The sequence below is a fragment of the Emys orbicularis genome, chromosome 1 (genome assembly GCF_028017835.1).
Source record: "Emys orbicularis isolate rEmyOrb1 chromosome 1, rEmyOrb1.hap1, whole genome shotgun sequence".
NCBI classification, from domain to species: Eukaryota; Metazoa; Chordata; order Testudines; family Emydidae; genus Emys; species Emys orbicularis.
In genome coordinates, this window is record NC_088683.1 from 358019534 (window position 1) to 358035839 (window position 16306).

At 55.8% G+C, this 16306-nt stretch overlaps 1 protein-coding gene across 1 annotated transcript in view; it reads left to right on the top strand.

The window, feature by feature from the left end:
- Window positions 1-16081, top strand: part of ARHGEF17 (Rho guanine nucleotide exchange factor 17) — a 249539-nt gene extending 233458 nt beyond the window's left edge. The window contains exons 13-21 of the mRNA XM_065423342.1: window positions 921-1114; window positions 2210-2460; window positions 3907-4153; window positions 5950-6036; window positions 6901-6968; window positions 8692-8840; window positions 11853-12027; window positions 13424-13681; window positions 15891-16081. Coding sequence (XP_065279414.1) covers window positions 921-1114; window positions 2210-2460; window positions 3907-4153; window positions 5950-6036; window positions 6901-6968; window positions 8692-8840; window positions 11853-12027; window positions 13424-13681; window positions 15891-16081 — 1620 coding nt within the window. The remainder of the gene's footprint in view (window positions 1-920; window positions 1115-2209; window positions 2461-3906; window positions 4154-5949; window positions 6037-6900; window positions 6969-8691; window positions 8841-11852; window positions 12028-13423; window positions 13682-15890) is intronic.
- The last annotated feature ends 225 nt before the right edge of the window (window positions 16082-16306 follow it).

The following is a 16306-nucleotide window of genomic DNA, read 5'->3' on the forward strand; positions in this document are numbered from 1 at the left end:
AAGTTCCCAGATGAACACGTGCAGGGCTTGGTGTCAAACGTGGGAGGGAGGCTTTGGGGCCGTCTTCTCTTTGGTTGAGACAAAGTTCCAGCCAGGGATCCGGAGACCACAGTCCCAGGGCACCAGAGCCAGCGGCTTGTTTCACTCAGGCCACCAAACAGCCATCAGATGGTAACAGCTTTTGGCTGCCACTGGCCTGGTCTGGATTCAAACCGGTGACCTAGGGTTGAAAGGTTCTCTACCCCTACAGGGGGCATTTGGAGGCCACAGAGCTGTGTGACTGCACATCACTGGAACAATACTAACGCCCCCGTTCTGTGGGAAGGAGAGTGGCTCCTGGGGCGGCAAAACAGGCGAGTGCCCTCACAGTGGAAATATTGGGGGGCAGATCTATGTTTCTGCCCCCCCAATATCACACGGAGGTGAGAGCAGGACCTGACTACATTCCCCTCCTGTGTACATGTGCCAGGGGAGTGGGGTCTTCTCCTCGTTAGAGGTCCTGGGACACTTTTCCAAAGGAGCGGGGGTGTTAGCCCCGGGGTCCTGGCCAAATTCCATCAGGAGTGATGCATTGTGCATCTCTAATTTCCCCTGGGGTTTGGATTGGCAACGGTATTCTTCTTCACCTCCTGTCTTAAACCATTGGGTGGTGTTTTAGTGAGCTGTTAAGCAGCTGCCATGTTCCACCCCAGAGGTGGCTGCATGCCAGCGGTGACACTTGTGTATCATTTGGGATGAACAGTACTATTGAAAAGGAAACTGGTTTTATTCAAACCAAGAGACAGAGCGCCTCCTCTGTCCTGTGCCCTCATTCCCCCCTCCTCCCCTGTGGCCTGGCTGCTTTGAGACATTCATTGTGAAGGCCTTTCAGTACAATATAAAAATGACCTGAAACTTCCTTGTCTTTTGCCCCCTTCCAGTTCTCTTGTGCTTCTCCCAGTCACAGCAGCCCCGAGAACACCTACGAGGTGTGGGTGTGTAACAGCGACGGCTACGTGGGGCAGGTCTGCCTTCTCAGCATCAAGAAGGAGCCCACGGTGGAGGCCTGCATAGCTGTGTGCTCGGCCAGGATCCTCTGCATCGCCGCCGTGCCAGGCCTCAAGAGGAGCTTCAGGTACGAGATGCCAGCGCATCCGGGGCTGGAAGGAAACAGGGACTGATGCAGGGATGGACGCAGGGCCCCAGCACCGCAGGAGCAGGCTGAGCGCTGGGTGTCTGCCCGGGAGGGGAAGGGATCCGGGCCAGACAATGGTCAGGGACACCACTGAGGCCTGTTAGTGCATGAGGCATCAGAAACAAAGAGGAGGTTCCTAGGATAGCTGTGAGGAGAGGCAGGCTGGCCCAGTGGTCAGGTGCTAGCCTGGGACTCGGGAGAGCGGCGTTCAGGCTCTTCTCTGCCCCAGACTTCTTGTTTTAATGGGAGTTGAATGCCTGTTAGAACCCAGGCCTTAGTCTCTCCACGCCCTGGTTCCCCAGCTGTCCAATGGGGATACTCACACTGCTCTGCCTCACAAGATAAACGCATCAGAGACGTGAGGCGTTCAGATAGCTCAAGGGTCCCAGAGCCCGGCCGTCTCCACTGCAGCTTTCCAGCCCTGCAGCCCCGCAAGCCCAAGTCAGCCAGCCTGGGTCGGCCGCGGGTGTAGAGGTCCGTAAGATCTGTTCCAGGGGCTGGCAGTACTTGCCTTTCAACCTACAGCACCGTGCTTCACAAACATGGCACTTTGGAGCTTTTGTGGCAATTTGAAACATTTTGTGAGTCCTGGTTGTCTCCTGCCCAAGGCAATAAGGCATCTGGCTTTCTCGGCAGAGGGAGATAGCAGACATCGGTTGTTATTGAAGCGCCAATGTAGATTTTCTGCAATATGTGGCGTATAATAGAAGCATTTGGGATTTAATCCTTACAGCACCCCCTCTTAGGCAGGTGAGCCTTCTTATCCCCATTTTAAAGATGGGTAAACTGAGGCACGGTGGCTTTCCCAATGCACAGGATAAGTCAGTAGCAGAGCTAGGACTACAACCCAGGCCTGCAGGGTCTGATCCACTAGCCATTCACTTTCGTATCTCATCGGTAGCTTAGCCACTTGTGAGCAATGTAGTCACCCCAGGCTTGGTCTCTTCCTATAGCCATGCCCCATCCTGTATGGCGCGGGGTTTGCCCACGTGAATGTGCTCCTGGTTTTACATCAGCGTGTCACTCTAATAACAGGGAGCGTCCTGAGTCCCTGGTGAGTCCAACTTCCGAGCCGGCTCCTTCAGCGCTGGATGACTCCGGGCCGCAGCAGTGCCTACACATCTCCATCTCCGGCTCCTCGATAGAGCTCTCCGAGCCCATGGACAGCGCCAACAGGGAGCTGATGCCTTTTGACAGTGACGATACAGACGACGAGTCCTCTCCAAGCCCGTCAGGCACACTCCAGAGCCAGGCCAGCCACTCCACCATCTCCTCCAGCTTTGGAAGTGAGTCGTCAACTCTTAGGCTACTAATGACTGAGCCCTGCTATTATGGGGGAGCTGGTAGTGACCCTAACACTTTCCATTATAAAGGATTCTTGCCACCTTTTCTTAGAGAAGCTCTCGCACCATCATTAATTGCATCAGGCCTTTGATATTCGGCAAGGGAAAAGCCCTCAGAATGGAGGGGCGCCTTTTCTTTGTCCCACGAAAATCCATTCAGCTTTGGCTGAGATATAAACCATCAAATCGCCTTTTCCCTTTGCTGGCTTGCGTTTCTCAGGGAAATCTTGTTGCAGTCACAAATAATAGAATTTGTTTTCACTTTTTTCTTTTAAAAACAAACTGTAGGAAATGACACACAAGAAAATGATGTTCAAAGGTTGTTATTAAGGTTGCAAAATCAAGCACTTGCTAGAGATGCTAGAATTATTCAGCCACTTTGTGTGTGTGCATTATGATAGACTTTAATTAGATGATCAAGTACTATTTTTTTCGATAGGATCCCTGCCTTATTCAGTGCACAGGATGGACACACAGGGACAGAATGAGGCTGCACTGGCAACTGTGTATCTGGCATTTTCCTAACTTTTAAGTGCTTGACTTTGCAACCTCAACAATGTTCTTTGTATGTTGTTTTTAATATGTAATAAATATCCATGTCTTCAGTGCTGTTGTAGCCGTGTTGGCCCCGGAATATGAAAGAGACAAGGTAGGTGAGGTCAACCAGCTTCTGATCCTGGAAGGGGCTTTCGAGCTATACAGAACCAGAGTGTCTTCTCCAGACCTGAGGAAGAGCACTCTGGAGCTCGAAAGCTTGTCCCTCCCACCCACAGAATTTGGTCCAATAAAAGGTATTACCTCACCCACCTTGTCTCTCATACAGATATTGGTAATATTTTACATGTATATTTAATATAGCGCTAATCTTGGGGTCCTGACTGGAGTAAGACCAGGATTTGGATTCTTATTTCCAGTATAAATCCAGAGTAACTTCACTAAGTAAATGGATTTACTCTGAATTTGGGTCGGTGCATCTGAGAACAGAATCTGTCCCCCTCTGCAGAAGGTTTGGGGATTGCTCCTACAGGATGAAAAGTCCCATGGAAATGTCAGATACTAGAAAATGCTGAAAGTCCCAATGTCTTTTGTTATGTAACTTGGCCTGGGCTCCCATCAGAGAGCACCTACCACTGTGCTATTCAGCTACAGTATGAAATATCCCAGGTCAAACTCTGCCCTCAGCTACACTAGTGTAGGCCCACAGTACCTCCATCCTGTGCCTAGACACCGTGGCGATGGGTGCAAGAGAAATTCTTTGAAATCGATGGGGTTAAACTGGAGTCGACTAGATTGGGTTCGGTGGAAATGAGCGAGTTAATCCGGAGTCACACTGATCAGAATCTGATCCTAAAACATCCTGGTTTGTTCCTGTCACCTCTCCTTGTCCAGACGAAGAGATCCCCAGCTCCAAAGATGTGGCAGCTGAAACCACCAGCTCGGAGGAGGAGCAGGACCCAGGCTTCCTTCCCATCTCCAGCACCTTCAGCCAGAACAGGAATAGCGAGAGCCCCATGGATGGGCGGGCGATGAGGAGGTCAAGCCGAGGGTCCTTCACGAGGGGCAGCTTGGAGGACCTGCTGAGCATAGATCCTGAGGCGTATCAGAGCTCAATGTGGCTGGGCACAGAGGATGGCTGGTGGGTCAGCTAGGAGCAGGCAGAGTATTGGAAAAGGGATGGGGGCAGCTTGGCGGATGTCACCTGATCCTGGCGGCCTGCATGCAAACATTGCAGAGCCGACTTCCTTTGGTAGCCTCTGTAATGGATGGCTGCACTGGAGTGAAACTGCCGATATGGGCGTTATTGGCAGGGGGACGCTTAGCATGCTGGGAACGGGGGGGACGGCGTGACGAAGGAGGGGATTCAGGTACTATCTGGGGTAAACCCCGAGAACAGAGGGAGGTGGAGAAAAGAACGTCCGCTCAGTGCTGGTGGAGATGCCGAGCCAAACACCGGCCTGGTGTAAGCAGGTGTAACTGCATTGATTTAATTGGCATTGTACCCGTTGGCACCGGGAGGATCTCATCAAATCCTGGTGAGCCATATTCTGCACTGAACAGGTGGGCCAGGCCTCTTAAATCCACCTGGTTAAATGTCCACCTACCCCACACACGGCACACATGGGCATGCGCATGTAAGTGCCCCCGTACGCACACACAGACACGGCATCATGCCTACATGCCCGCCATCCCCACAAAGAGGCACACAGGATCTGGTAGAGTGGCTCCTTCTGGCTTTAAACTCTATGACTGTGTGTCCACCCCTCCATGCACAGCCTCCCCCACCCCACCCCACCCCACCCCCACACATTCGTGTGCACACAATCCATGCACACACAAGCCTGAAGAAGCAGAATGGAAATGTCTGAAAACCCTCTCACCGAAGCATGGTCCCGCACCCCAGGGCTGGGGGTGGGCTCACACTTTTGTGTTGATGTCAGTGGCCCAGGGGGTTGTGCTGACACTTTTCCTGGGCCATTTGCAGGCCCTGAGGAGCTGAGATCACACAAGAGCTGGTTTTCTGAAGGTCTTCCCCAGCCAGCTGGAGGCTGCATTGCTCATTGTCCTGGCCCTTAAACACAAAATACTTCTGCCTGCACACACCCCTCGTATGTACATAGACACTGCACTGCCCACCCACACCAGCCCCTTCAGCGCCAAAAGCTCTGGCCCCTGCCATGTGAATGAAGAGAAACACTGTGTGGGTCCTTGATGTGGAGGCCACTAGAGGGCCACCTAAGTACAGCACACACACACCACACAGTCAACCTGTGGAACTCATTGCCAGGGGATGTTGTGAAGGTCAAAACCATAACTGGGTTCAAAAAAGAACTAGATAAGTTCATGGAGGATCAGTCCATCAATGGCTATTAGTCAAGATGGTCAGGGGCTCAACCCCATGCTCTGGGTGTCCGTAGCCTTTGGCTGTGTGATGGTGGGACCGGTCAACAGGGGATGGATCACTCGATAATTGCCCTGTTCTGTTCATTCCCTCTGTGGCACCTGGCACTGGCTGCTGTTGGAAGACAGGATACTGGGCTAGATGGGCCATTGGTCCGACCCAGTATGGCCGCTCTTATGTTCTAACCCCATAAGCAAGCCTTATAAAGGGTGGAACTCACACACACACCAGCCAGGGCATTCCAGTGTCACCCAGTGCTGCATGCTCCAGAGAGCTGCAAGCCAGTGCTAGGGAGGCTTGTGAAGGACACCATTCCCAGCTGCCCCGCGGGTGAGCTTTGCTGCCCTGGCGCTGGTGCCAGTGGAGAAGGGAAGGGAAACTGAGGCAGAGCAAACATACAAAGTGTGTTTCCCAGCGTTGGGATTTGATGTGACCGGAGCTGCTTCGGGTTTCCCTCTGCCTGTGCCGGGTCAGAGAGTCGGTTCCATCAGCCAAGGCGGAGGAATCTCAGCTGCCTCCCTTTTGTCTTCTAGCATCCATGTGTACCAGTCCTCAGACAACATCCGCAACCGGAAGAACAGCATGAAGATGCAGCACTCGGCCTCCGTCATGTGCATCTTGTAAGTGGTACACGGCACGTGGCATCGGCTCCTGCCAGGGCCCTGCCTAGGCCTCTGGGGGTACATCTACACTGCAGTTAGACACCTGCGGCTCGCCCGTGCCAGCTGACTTGGGCTAAGGGGCTCTTTAACTGCAGTATAGACGTTCACACTTGGGCTGCAGCCCAAGCTCTGGGACCCTGTCACCTTGCAAGGTCCTAGGGCCCAGGCTCCAGCCCAAGCCCGAACATCTACCCTGCGACTAAACAGCCCCTTAGCCCGAATCAGCTGGCATGGGCCAGCCGCGGGTATCTAATTGATATGTCCTAGGTGTCACCATGATCTCGATAGTAACTCATACAAAGTGTAGATGGCCTTGTGTAAAGGCGCTTGAGGGGACCTGGCTCAGTGCCTGGTTCTGCCACAGACTGCCTGTGGCACCTTGGGCAAGTCACGGCCTCGCTCTGTGCCTCGGTTTCCCCAGCTGTCCGGCAAGGTTAGCACGCCTTCCTTTATCGGCTTGTCTCTCCAGACTGTACGGGACAGGGACCGTTCCTTGTGCAGTCCCTGGTACAGCGGGGCCTGGATCTGAGTTGAAGCCGATGTGTGGGGAGGGTGGGAGATGGAGCTGCATATGGCGGTGGAGGGAGGCGGTACAGGATGCTATGTTAGAAGGAAAAACTAGAGGTTGGGGTTGGGGTAGTTAAGAGCCTTTGATATGGGGCACTTTGGGGAGGGAAGGAGAAACTGAAGTGCCCCAAGGGAGCAGCCTTTTGCAGGAGAGACTTGATTCCCTGGGAGCAGCCTCCTTGGAGGGAAGCTGCTGCTGCGCTGTCGCAGTGACTTCAGTCGCAGGCTAACTGCGCCGGCTTCTCTTCTCGGCAGGTACCTGGATAACCAGGTCTTTGTGTCCCTGGCGAACGGAGAACTCATCGTCTACCAGAGAGAGGCAGGTGAGTCTGATGCCAACAGCGCTGCGCCCTGACGTAGGGCCTTCCACGCCGCCATCCCACAGCGCTTCCCAAGCAGCTGGCTGAGCCTCCCAACTCCCCTGAGCGACGGGGGAGCATGAAGAGCACCCCTGTGCCGATGGGGAGCGGAACAAGAGAGGTTACTGAGCTGAGGGCACACAGTGAGGCAGTGGCAAAGCAGTGCATAGAACCCAGGAGTCCTGATTCCCCATCCCCCTCTCCAACCGCTACCATCATGTCCTCTGTGGCTTTAGATTGGCTCCTCAATCTGAGCCAATGTTTTCAGAAGCATCCGCTAATTTGGGGCACCCAAAGGTAATGGGCCCCCTCTGGGCACCCGGAGTTAGCAGGCACTTCTGAAAATGTTGGCCTTACATGTTTAAAGTGCCAGGCTACCCTTCCACTAACTGCTGTGGGTCCGATTCTCCTCTTTCTTAGCCTGGTGTAAATCAGGAGTAACCCCACTGACGCTCGTGCAGTTAGACTGGTGTAAGGAAGAGGAGAACCCAGCCTTGTGTGATCACTTCGCCAGCTAGTGTGGCCTTGGCAGTGACAGAAGCCCTGGTATATTTTCACAATGCTCAGGGCTCATGGAATTGGAGCTTCCTGGCCAAACTCTGCCCTCACGTACACCCGGTGCCCACATCGACCATAACCCAGACCCCCATTGTAGAGCTGGGGTCAGAGCTAACGCGGTTTGGACACCAAGGGTCAGATGCTGCTCCCAGCGATACTGGCGAGAAGCGGGAGTGACCGGGCTGCCTGTAGGGGAGTCGCTCCGGAATGACACTGCTGTAACTGAGGGCGGGATTCATAGCCTGTAGAATCCACGTCTCAGAGGAACGCCTGGGGATGGTGGGAGGAGAAGGAAACATCCTTGAGGTTGCAGAGCAGGTTTATGGCCGCAGGCTCCTGGCCCTGGTTCCTTGTGCCAAAGGGGCATTGTAGTGAGGAGTCGCTGGAAGGCTGAGATGCAGCCAGGGGGAGGTGGGAGTTCTGAACTCGGTGGGCACTAAAAGTGCCTGGCCAGCTGACTTGGCTGCAGAGTGGCTGTGGCTGTTAGCCCGGGTAGCCTTAGTCTGAAGGGCCTCTCCTTGGCTCTGCCACAGGCTTCCTATGTGACCTGGGGCAAGTCACTTAACCTCTCTGTCTCCGTTCCCCCATGCAATGGGGTAAATAGCACGGACCTGCCTCACGGCGCGGCTCCAAAGCCTCATCAGGGCTCTGAGCTCTTCGTCTGGAAGCCACAACAGATGTGCACTGTTACTGTCATCACCATCCTTAACCCCGTCTCTGCCTGCTGGTGGCGGTTTGCCTGGCCCAGAACATTGCACACGCTCTAGCCCAGCAGCAGTGCACCAGCCTAGACCTGGGCTCAAGTCCCTGCTCTGCCACAGACTTTTGTGGGGCATTGGGCAAATCACCTAAACTCTCTGCACCTCAGTTTCTCACCTGTACGATGTGGATAACAGCACGGCCCTGCCTCCCAGGGGTGCTGTGAGGAGCTCAGATGCTGTGGTGATGGAGGCCATACAAGTGTCTCAACTGGGCAGTAGGCAGCTAGAGGGCATTCAAAGCTTCACCCACATGTCATGCCTGGTTTAACAGGATGTGTGTCCACCGCCCACATGGCTGCTGTGCTGTGGGGACCCATGGGGGGCAGCTAAGGAGAACCCAACTGTTGATTTCTCCTTTCTCTGTACAGGACATTTCTGGGACCCTCAGAACTCCAAGTCCCTGTCCCTTGGCTCCCCGGGCAGCCCTGTCACTAAGATGGTGTCGGTGGCTGGCAAGCTGTGGTGTGGGTGTCAGAACCGAGTCGTCATCCTCAACACGGCCACACTGCTGCAGGAGGTACCCGCTCGCTTTCCCTGCCCCCAGGAGGGCTCAAACAAACATGGCGGCAAGGGAGGGTCTCAGGAGGCTGGTCATGAGCTCTGGGGCCCAATCTGAGGCCTCAGGGAGTCTGTGGAAAGACTCCTCTTGATTTCCGTGAGCTTTGGATCAGCCCTTCAGTGCAGGGCACACACAGCACAGAGCTGGGATCTCTGATCAGGAGAGCCACCTCTGTCCTGAGGTAAATACTCCAGCCCCTCACAGTGAGATGTGTTTAGCCACCAGGGTCTCCCGTCGGTTAGTTCCTACATCACTTTCCAAAAGGCCGTATTCTGCCCTGGAACAGTCCACGGCCAAGCCCCATTGTCTTTGGGCCCCCAGCAGTGACCGATCCCACTGGGTCTGCGTCATGCTTTCCATCTGTAAAGCATGGCAGCCTCAGACATGCCGGAGCTTGTGTGGGGTCAGGGTCACCCTGTGAGCAGCAGAGCTCCACGTCTAGGTAGGGTTACCATATTTCCACAAGCAAAAAAGAGGACACTGGGGGGGAGGAGCCCCACTCTAGCCCCGCCCCGCCCCATCCACTCCCTCCCACTTCCCACCCCCTGATTGCCCCCCTCAGAACTCCCAACCCCCCCGCCCCCGCTCCTTGTCCCCTGACTGCCCCCTCCTGGGACCCCTGCCACTAACTGCCCCCTAGGACCCCACTCCCTATCTAAGCCGCCCTGCTTCTTGTCCCCTGACTGCCCCCTCCTGAGAACCCCCTACGACCCTACCTGTCCCCTGACTGCCCCGACCCTTATCCACACCCCCACCCCATATTCACACCCCCACCCCCAGACAGACCCCCGGGGACTCCCATGCCCTATCCAACTGCTCCCCGCCCCCTGACAGCCCCCCCAGAACCCCAGACCCATCTAACCCCCTCTGCTCCCTGTCCCTAACTGTCCCAACCCCTCTCCACACCCCTGACCCCGACAGCCCCCCCAGAACCCCCGACCTATCTAACACCCCCGCTCCCTGTCCCTGACTGTCCCAACCCCTCTCCACACCCCTGCCCCCCTGACAGCCCCCCCAGAACCCCAGACCCATCTAATCCCCCCTGCTCCCTGTCCCTGACTGTCCCAACCCCTCTCCACACCCCTGCCCCCCTGACAGCCCCCCGCAAACTCCCGACCCATCCAACCCCCCGCTCCCTGTCCCCTGACCAGGGCCGGCTTTAAAGAGCCCAGGAATCGGGCTGCGCTCCGGCCGGAGCTCCGGCCGGGGTTGCGGGGCTTGGGGCCGGGCCGGAGGTGCTCGGCCGGGGCTGGGCCGGCGCGCTCGGCCGGAACCGGGACCGGCACTGCTGGGGCCTGAGCTGGGCCGGAGCCGCCGGAGCCGGTGCTGCTGGGGCCCGAGCCGGGCCAGAGCCGGGCCGGCGCTGCTGGGGCCCGAGCCGGGCCGGGCCGGGGGTGCTCGGCCGGCGCCAGGCTGGCGCGCTCAGCCGGAACCGGGGTGGCCGCCCTTGGGCCGGAACCAGGGCCGGAGTTGCTGGGGCCCAAGCTGGGCCGGAGCCACTGGGGCCGCCGGGCGCCGCTCGGCCCGGGCTGGAGGGAGCCGCTCGGCCAGGGCCGCGCCTCCCCAGAGCTCTCCTCCTCGCGCGCCCCCCGCCCCAGCTTACCTGCTGCTGCCGCCCGCCTGCCCCTGCTTCTTTTCAGACTTTCCGCGAAGATCTGATTCGCGGGAAGCGGTGGGGGAGGAGCAGATGGGCGGAGAGTTCAGGGGAGGGGAGGAGGGGGAAGACAGCTGCGGGGCCAGACAGCATGGTAAGGCTGCAGGGGATGGGGGGAGCCAGGAAGGGGCTTTGGGTGCCCAGCGGCGCTTGGCCGCCGCTTTTCTGTCTATAAATAGCCGACCGGGGGGAAATCCCGGACATTTTTAGATTGTTAAAAATCCCCCCCGGACGGCTATTTATAGACCGAAAAGCCGGACATGTCCGGGGAAATCCGGACATATGATAGCCCTACGTCTAGGTGACCGTGGGGGAGATGCTGTAGGAACGCATAGGGGCAGCAGCCTCCTACCAGCCACCACCGAGGTGGGTGCTGTGTAGAAGAGATTAGAGGTGGAGGAAGCAGACAAGGAAGGGTGGCCTTGTGGTTAAAGCAGGTGGCTGGGGAGCTGGGTTCTGGTCTTGGCACCATCTCTGGATCACGTCACAAACCGCCAGGTTTTTGAATTTCTTCTGCCTTTGAGTGCCCGCTGTGAGACATCTAGAGCCCGAATATCCGAGGGGCCAGCACCTATTGGCTTCCACAAGAGGGCGTTCTGCACCTCTGAAAACCATCCCCGGGTAGGCACCCAAAATGAAGGCACTCAAAACCGGAGGCTAATTTTCACAGTGCTGTTCTGACCCTCTCTCCCCCCCAGCTGGGACAAAGCTGCTTACCTCCCTCCCTGAGGAGTCTGTGAAGCACCTCCCATCTTGTATGGAGAAGGCTACAGAAATGCAGCGTAGTCGTGTATTCCTCTTCATGCATCCTGGACAATGGCCCTCTTATACTTTGCTTGGCTCGCGGGGGGGTGCTGGTGGAATGGCTCGGGGGGTGTTGTGCGGATGGAATGGCTCGGGTGTCTTACTGAGAGACATGAAAGGCAGCATGGTCCAGTGGCCAGGAGACTGGCCTGGGCATCAGGAGACCTGGGTGCTAATCCCCAGCTCTGCTACAAATCACTCCCTCTCCCTGTGCCTCAGTTTCCCCTTTGGCCTTGTCTATTTAGTTTGCAGAGTGAAAGCTCCTTGCTCTGTGTCTGTACAGCACCTCACCCAATGGGGCCTTGATCTCAGTGGGGCCCTCCGGGTGCTACCGCAGAGCAAATAATAAGAAGGGAGAAATGCCAGGGGAACATTCCACGAGGAGGAAAAATCACTTCCTCACCAGCAAGTCTGGAACAGAACCAGATTGGCCCGTTGGCTCCTCTGCCAGGGCAGAGGGTCCCATCCTTTGGCAGCAGTACGATGGACGCACTTCTCCTCTCCATCCCCAGCACACGTTCCATATCGGGCAGGACAGCAACCGCAGCGTGGCCTGCATGGTGAGCTGCAGCCCAGGTATCTGGATCGCGCTCCAGAGCAGTGCCCAGGTGAGGCTGTACCACGCCACAAGCTACGAGCAGCTGGCAGAAGTCGATATCACGCCCCTGGTCCACAAAATGTTAGCAGGTACCGGCATTGCCTTCGAACGGTTTGTCTGCGGCACTGAGCTATGAAACCAAGGGAGACCTGCCTCTGCACAGCTGCTGTGCCGGGGCCATAGACACCGGGTTGGGGGGCTCAGAGAGTTCAGTAGCAGCTGTGAGGCAGCCCTAGGGGAGGCGTCCGAACAAGGCGCACTCTGGGGTCTGCAGATGCCAGCTGGATGGGTTTGGGATCTGATCGGTCATTCCTCCACAGGCCACCCAGGGAGCTGGCGTTTGCTGCCCCTGGCTAGAGTCAGGCTTAGCAAGGGCAGTCACTGGGCCAGCTGCCTCAGCCAGCAGCCATGCTTCTCCCCCCTGGGCGACCGTGCGTGCTGTCCCGGTCCCGGCCAGGCCTGGGCGATGTTCTGAGGGGCGAGCCGTGGGGAGCAAAGGCCACAGGACCATCCTGTTTCTCTTCCCTTTGGACCATAGCAGAACTCGCATGTTGATTTCCCAGCAAGGACAGGCCGATGTGTAATCACTGCACCCGCAAACCAGGGCTTCCGGAACAGGGGGAGCCAAGGGACCATGGCCCTCCCACTTTTCGCCACGGGCCTGGCCCCCTGCCCCTCCTCTTCCCCCCAAGGCCCTGTCTCCTGGCCATGCTGGAAGCTGGAACCCAGCCCAGGTAAGAGCCACCCAGGGAGCCTTGGGGAGCTGCGGATCCTCCACTTGCCTGGGTTGGGGGACACAAGAGCAGCCCCCAACCCGCATCCCCACCCAGGGCAATTGGAGGATCCACGGCTTCCCACAGCTGCCCTGGCGACTCTTACCATGGCCGGCTGCAGCTCTTCATCGCCCGAGGCCCGGCTCCAGGCCAGGCCGGAAGCTGGAGCTGGGTCAGGGTAAGAGCCGTGGCCCACCTGGGCAACGATGGGGAGCCACGGACCCTCCACCTGGGCAGGGGACCCGGCGGGGTGGAGACAGGGTCTGCTCTCAGACCTCCGTACCCCAGGCAGATGGAGGGACCCGGGCTCCCTGGCACGGCTCTGGCTTCCAGCTTGGCCGGGGGGCGGGGCCTCGGGGGGAAGAGGAAAGGCAGGAGCAGGGCCATGGAGGGGATGGGGCCTCGTGGCCCCCCCCACTTTTAGGAAGAATCCATCACCCCTGCCCCAAACACCTGACTCAAAAAACTAGGAAGGCCCAAGATCTGGCACTGCCCATCCCAGGCCATCATGTGACAGAGATCATGTGGGGCATGCCCACCTGGCCCAGATGATCCCTGCTCGGTGCCCTGCAGAAAGGTGCATTGCCCATGGGAGGTAGATGCTGCAGAGAGCTTGACCAATAACCTCCTTTGGTCACATGTGCAGGGGACCTTTTAGTACTTCATCTCACCTGTGTTTTAACCCCTGGTCCTCTCCTTGTCCCTCTGGCAGGTTCAGATGCCATTATCCGCCAGCACAAGGCTGCCTGTTTGCGGATCACAGCACTCCTGGTCTGCAAGGACTTGCTCTGGATTGGTACCAGTGCCGGGGTGGTGCTGACGCTCTCCATAACGGCCAACGCCACCTCCTTGAAAACGCCCCTGACGCCGGTGGGTTTGTCCCAGGGGCACACTGGCCACGTGCGCTTCCTCACCTCCATCGAACTGCCCGACAGCTTTGATATCATCTTTCCGCTGCCGAGGGATCCAGGTGGGTCCAACAGGCGGGTTTGTACCCACCCTCAGAACCCAGAGATCAGCAGGGGCTGAAATTTCCACCCAACAGCTGCCCCCCCACAACCATGGCATCACAGGGCCAATTTTCCCACCTTCAATTGTATCTTACTCTTGGAGTCGTACCTTTGGATGGGCCTACTGGAGGGGTAAGAAGTTGGGGAGGGGGACAGATACCCAGGATATCAAATCCCACTTAGTCCATCCCCCGCGGGGCCCAAGCAGGATTGTTCCCCTCTAATACCAGATGTGGCCAAAAATCATGTTACAGGAACCATTAAAATGTCCCATGCAATTTTTAGTGGGTCTGTATCTCAGGAACCCCTTGTTCAAATAACTCCAAATTTGGACTACTAACCCTACCCCGGACATCCATAAGGCACAGCGATTTTCAAGACAATCTGAGTTGGCATGTGGATTTTAGCGTATTTAGGAAAATTATCTTTTAAACAGTCTCAACCCTCACTATAGTAGAGCTACTGCTCCGCTCTCATTCCCCGGTTCTTTGTCTCTTGGGAGACTTCTCTGGGTGCAGCAGGTGCTGAGTGCACCCCCTTATGGCATGGCATGCTATTGCAGACACCCAGCCTCGGTTTAACATCTCTGTTTGGGGGGGGGATACCAAAGAAGCCCACCACCGTAGCATTTAACTTCTTTAAAAGAGGAAATACACAAAAATGAGGAGGCTAGTTAAACGGAAATTCAAAGGAACAGTCACAAGAGTGAAACGCCTGCAAGCTGCATGGAAACACCGTAATAGAGGCTCAAATTAAATGTATTCCCGAAATGAAAAAAACATTAAGAGAACCAAAAAAATGTCACCATGGCTAAACAACAGAGTAAAAGAGGTGATTACAGGCAAAAAGGCTTCCTTTAAAAATTGGAAGTCAAGTCCTCCTGAAGAAAATAGAAAGGAGCATAAACTCTGGCAAGTCAAGTGTAAAAGTATAATTAGGCAGGCCAAAAAAGAATTTGAAGAACAGCTAGCAAAAGACACAAAAGCTAACAGCAAAAAAAAAAAAAAATTAAGTACATCAGAAGTGGGAAGCCTCCCAAATAGTCAGTGGGCCACTGGAAGACAAGGCTGTTGCAGAGAAGCTAAATGAATTCTTTGCATCGGTCTTCACTGCAGAGGATGTGAGGGAGATTCCCACACTTGAGCTATTCTTCTTAGGTGACAGATCTGAGGAACTGTCCCAGACAGAGGTGTCAGTAGAGGAGGTTTTGGAATAAAGCCATAAATTAAAGAGTAATCAGTCTCCAGGACCAGATGGAATTCACCCAAGAGTTCTGAAGGAACTCAAATGTGAAATTGCAGAACTACTAAGTGTCTTATGTTACCTGTGACTTAAATCAGCCTCCATACCAGATGACTGGAGGATAGCTAATATGACATTGATTTTTTTAAAAAGGCTCCAGAGGTGATCTTGGCAATTATAGGCCAGTAAGCCTAACTTCAGTACCAGGCAAACTGCTTAAAACTATAGTAAAGAACAGAATTATCAGACACCTAGATTAACACAATTTGTTGGGGAAGCATCAACATGGGTTTTGTAAAGGAAAATCATGCCTCACCAATCTATTAGAATCCTTTGAGGGGGTCAACAAATGTGTGGACAAGCATGATCCAGTGGGCATAGCGTACCTGGACTTTTGGGGGGGACGTTCTCCGGCCTGTGTTATGGAGGAGGTCAGACTAGATGGTCAAAACGGTCTCTTCTGGCCTGGGAATCTATGAATAAGCTGCCCCTTCCCTTAGTCTCCCTGAAGGCGAGACTAGCACAGAGCAGAATTCATGCTACTCTTGGAAAAGGTGAGCTGGGGCCTTCCAGGGTGAGAAGCCCATTCCTTTTGACCAAGGCTTTCCAAAGCAGTTGAGGAAGGGGGTGTGGGATTTGGGGTACCTGGTGTGAAACTCCTTAAGGGTTCTGATTTTCAGCAGCTTGGGTTCTCCGCACTTTCTGAAAATCAGGTCCTCAGGATGAGCCTGCAAAATCACTCAACCCTTAAAACTCCTGGCCTTTGGGGCTTGGGAGGAGAGTGGGGTGGACCCATGCGTGACAAGGCTCCTGGGGGCGTTACGGCTCATGTCTGGGGAGGGACATAGACTGCCAGGTTTGAGAACCCCTTCGCCACGTTCCATCAGGCAGCCGCTGTGATCTCTCTGGGCTTGTTCCGTTTCCCAGGTACCGAGAAGCTGAGTGACGCAGAAAAGAGAGATTTGGCAAGACACCGGTCCTCCAACATGGTCCTCTCCAAGTCTAAGATGCTGGTGATCAGCGGGGGGGATGGCTATGAGGATTTCAGACTCACCAACAGCAGCGAGACAGTGGGGCGAGATGACAGCACAAACCATCTCCTCCTGTGGAGGGTCTGATCCGCGGCAGCACGGGGCCCCACTGTGGGGAGAGCACCAGCCCCACCCCTGCCTCCTCTTGTTACCAACCGCCCCCGAGCCCGTCTCGTCTCCCATCCCGGATGATTTGTGTGTGCCTGGGGACAAGCTCCTCCCAAACACAGCGTCTGCAGCGTGGTGAGAGGAACACACTCGACAAACAGATCCTATGGCGCAGCCTGCACTTACTCCAGCTGCGGGTGAGGG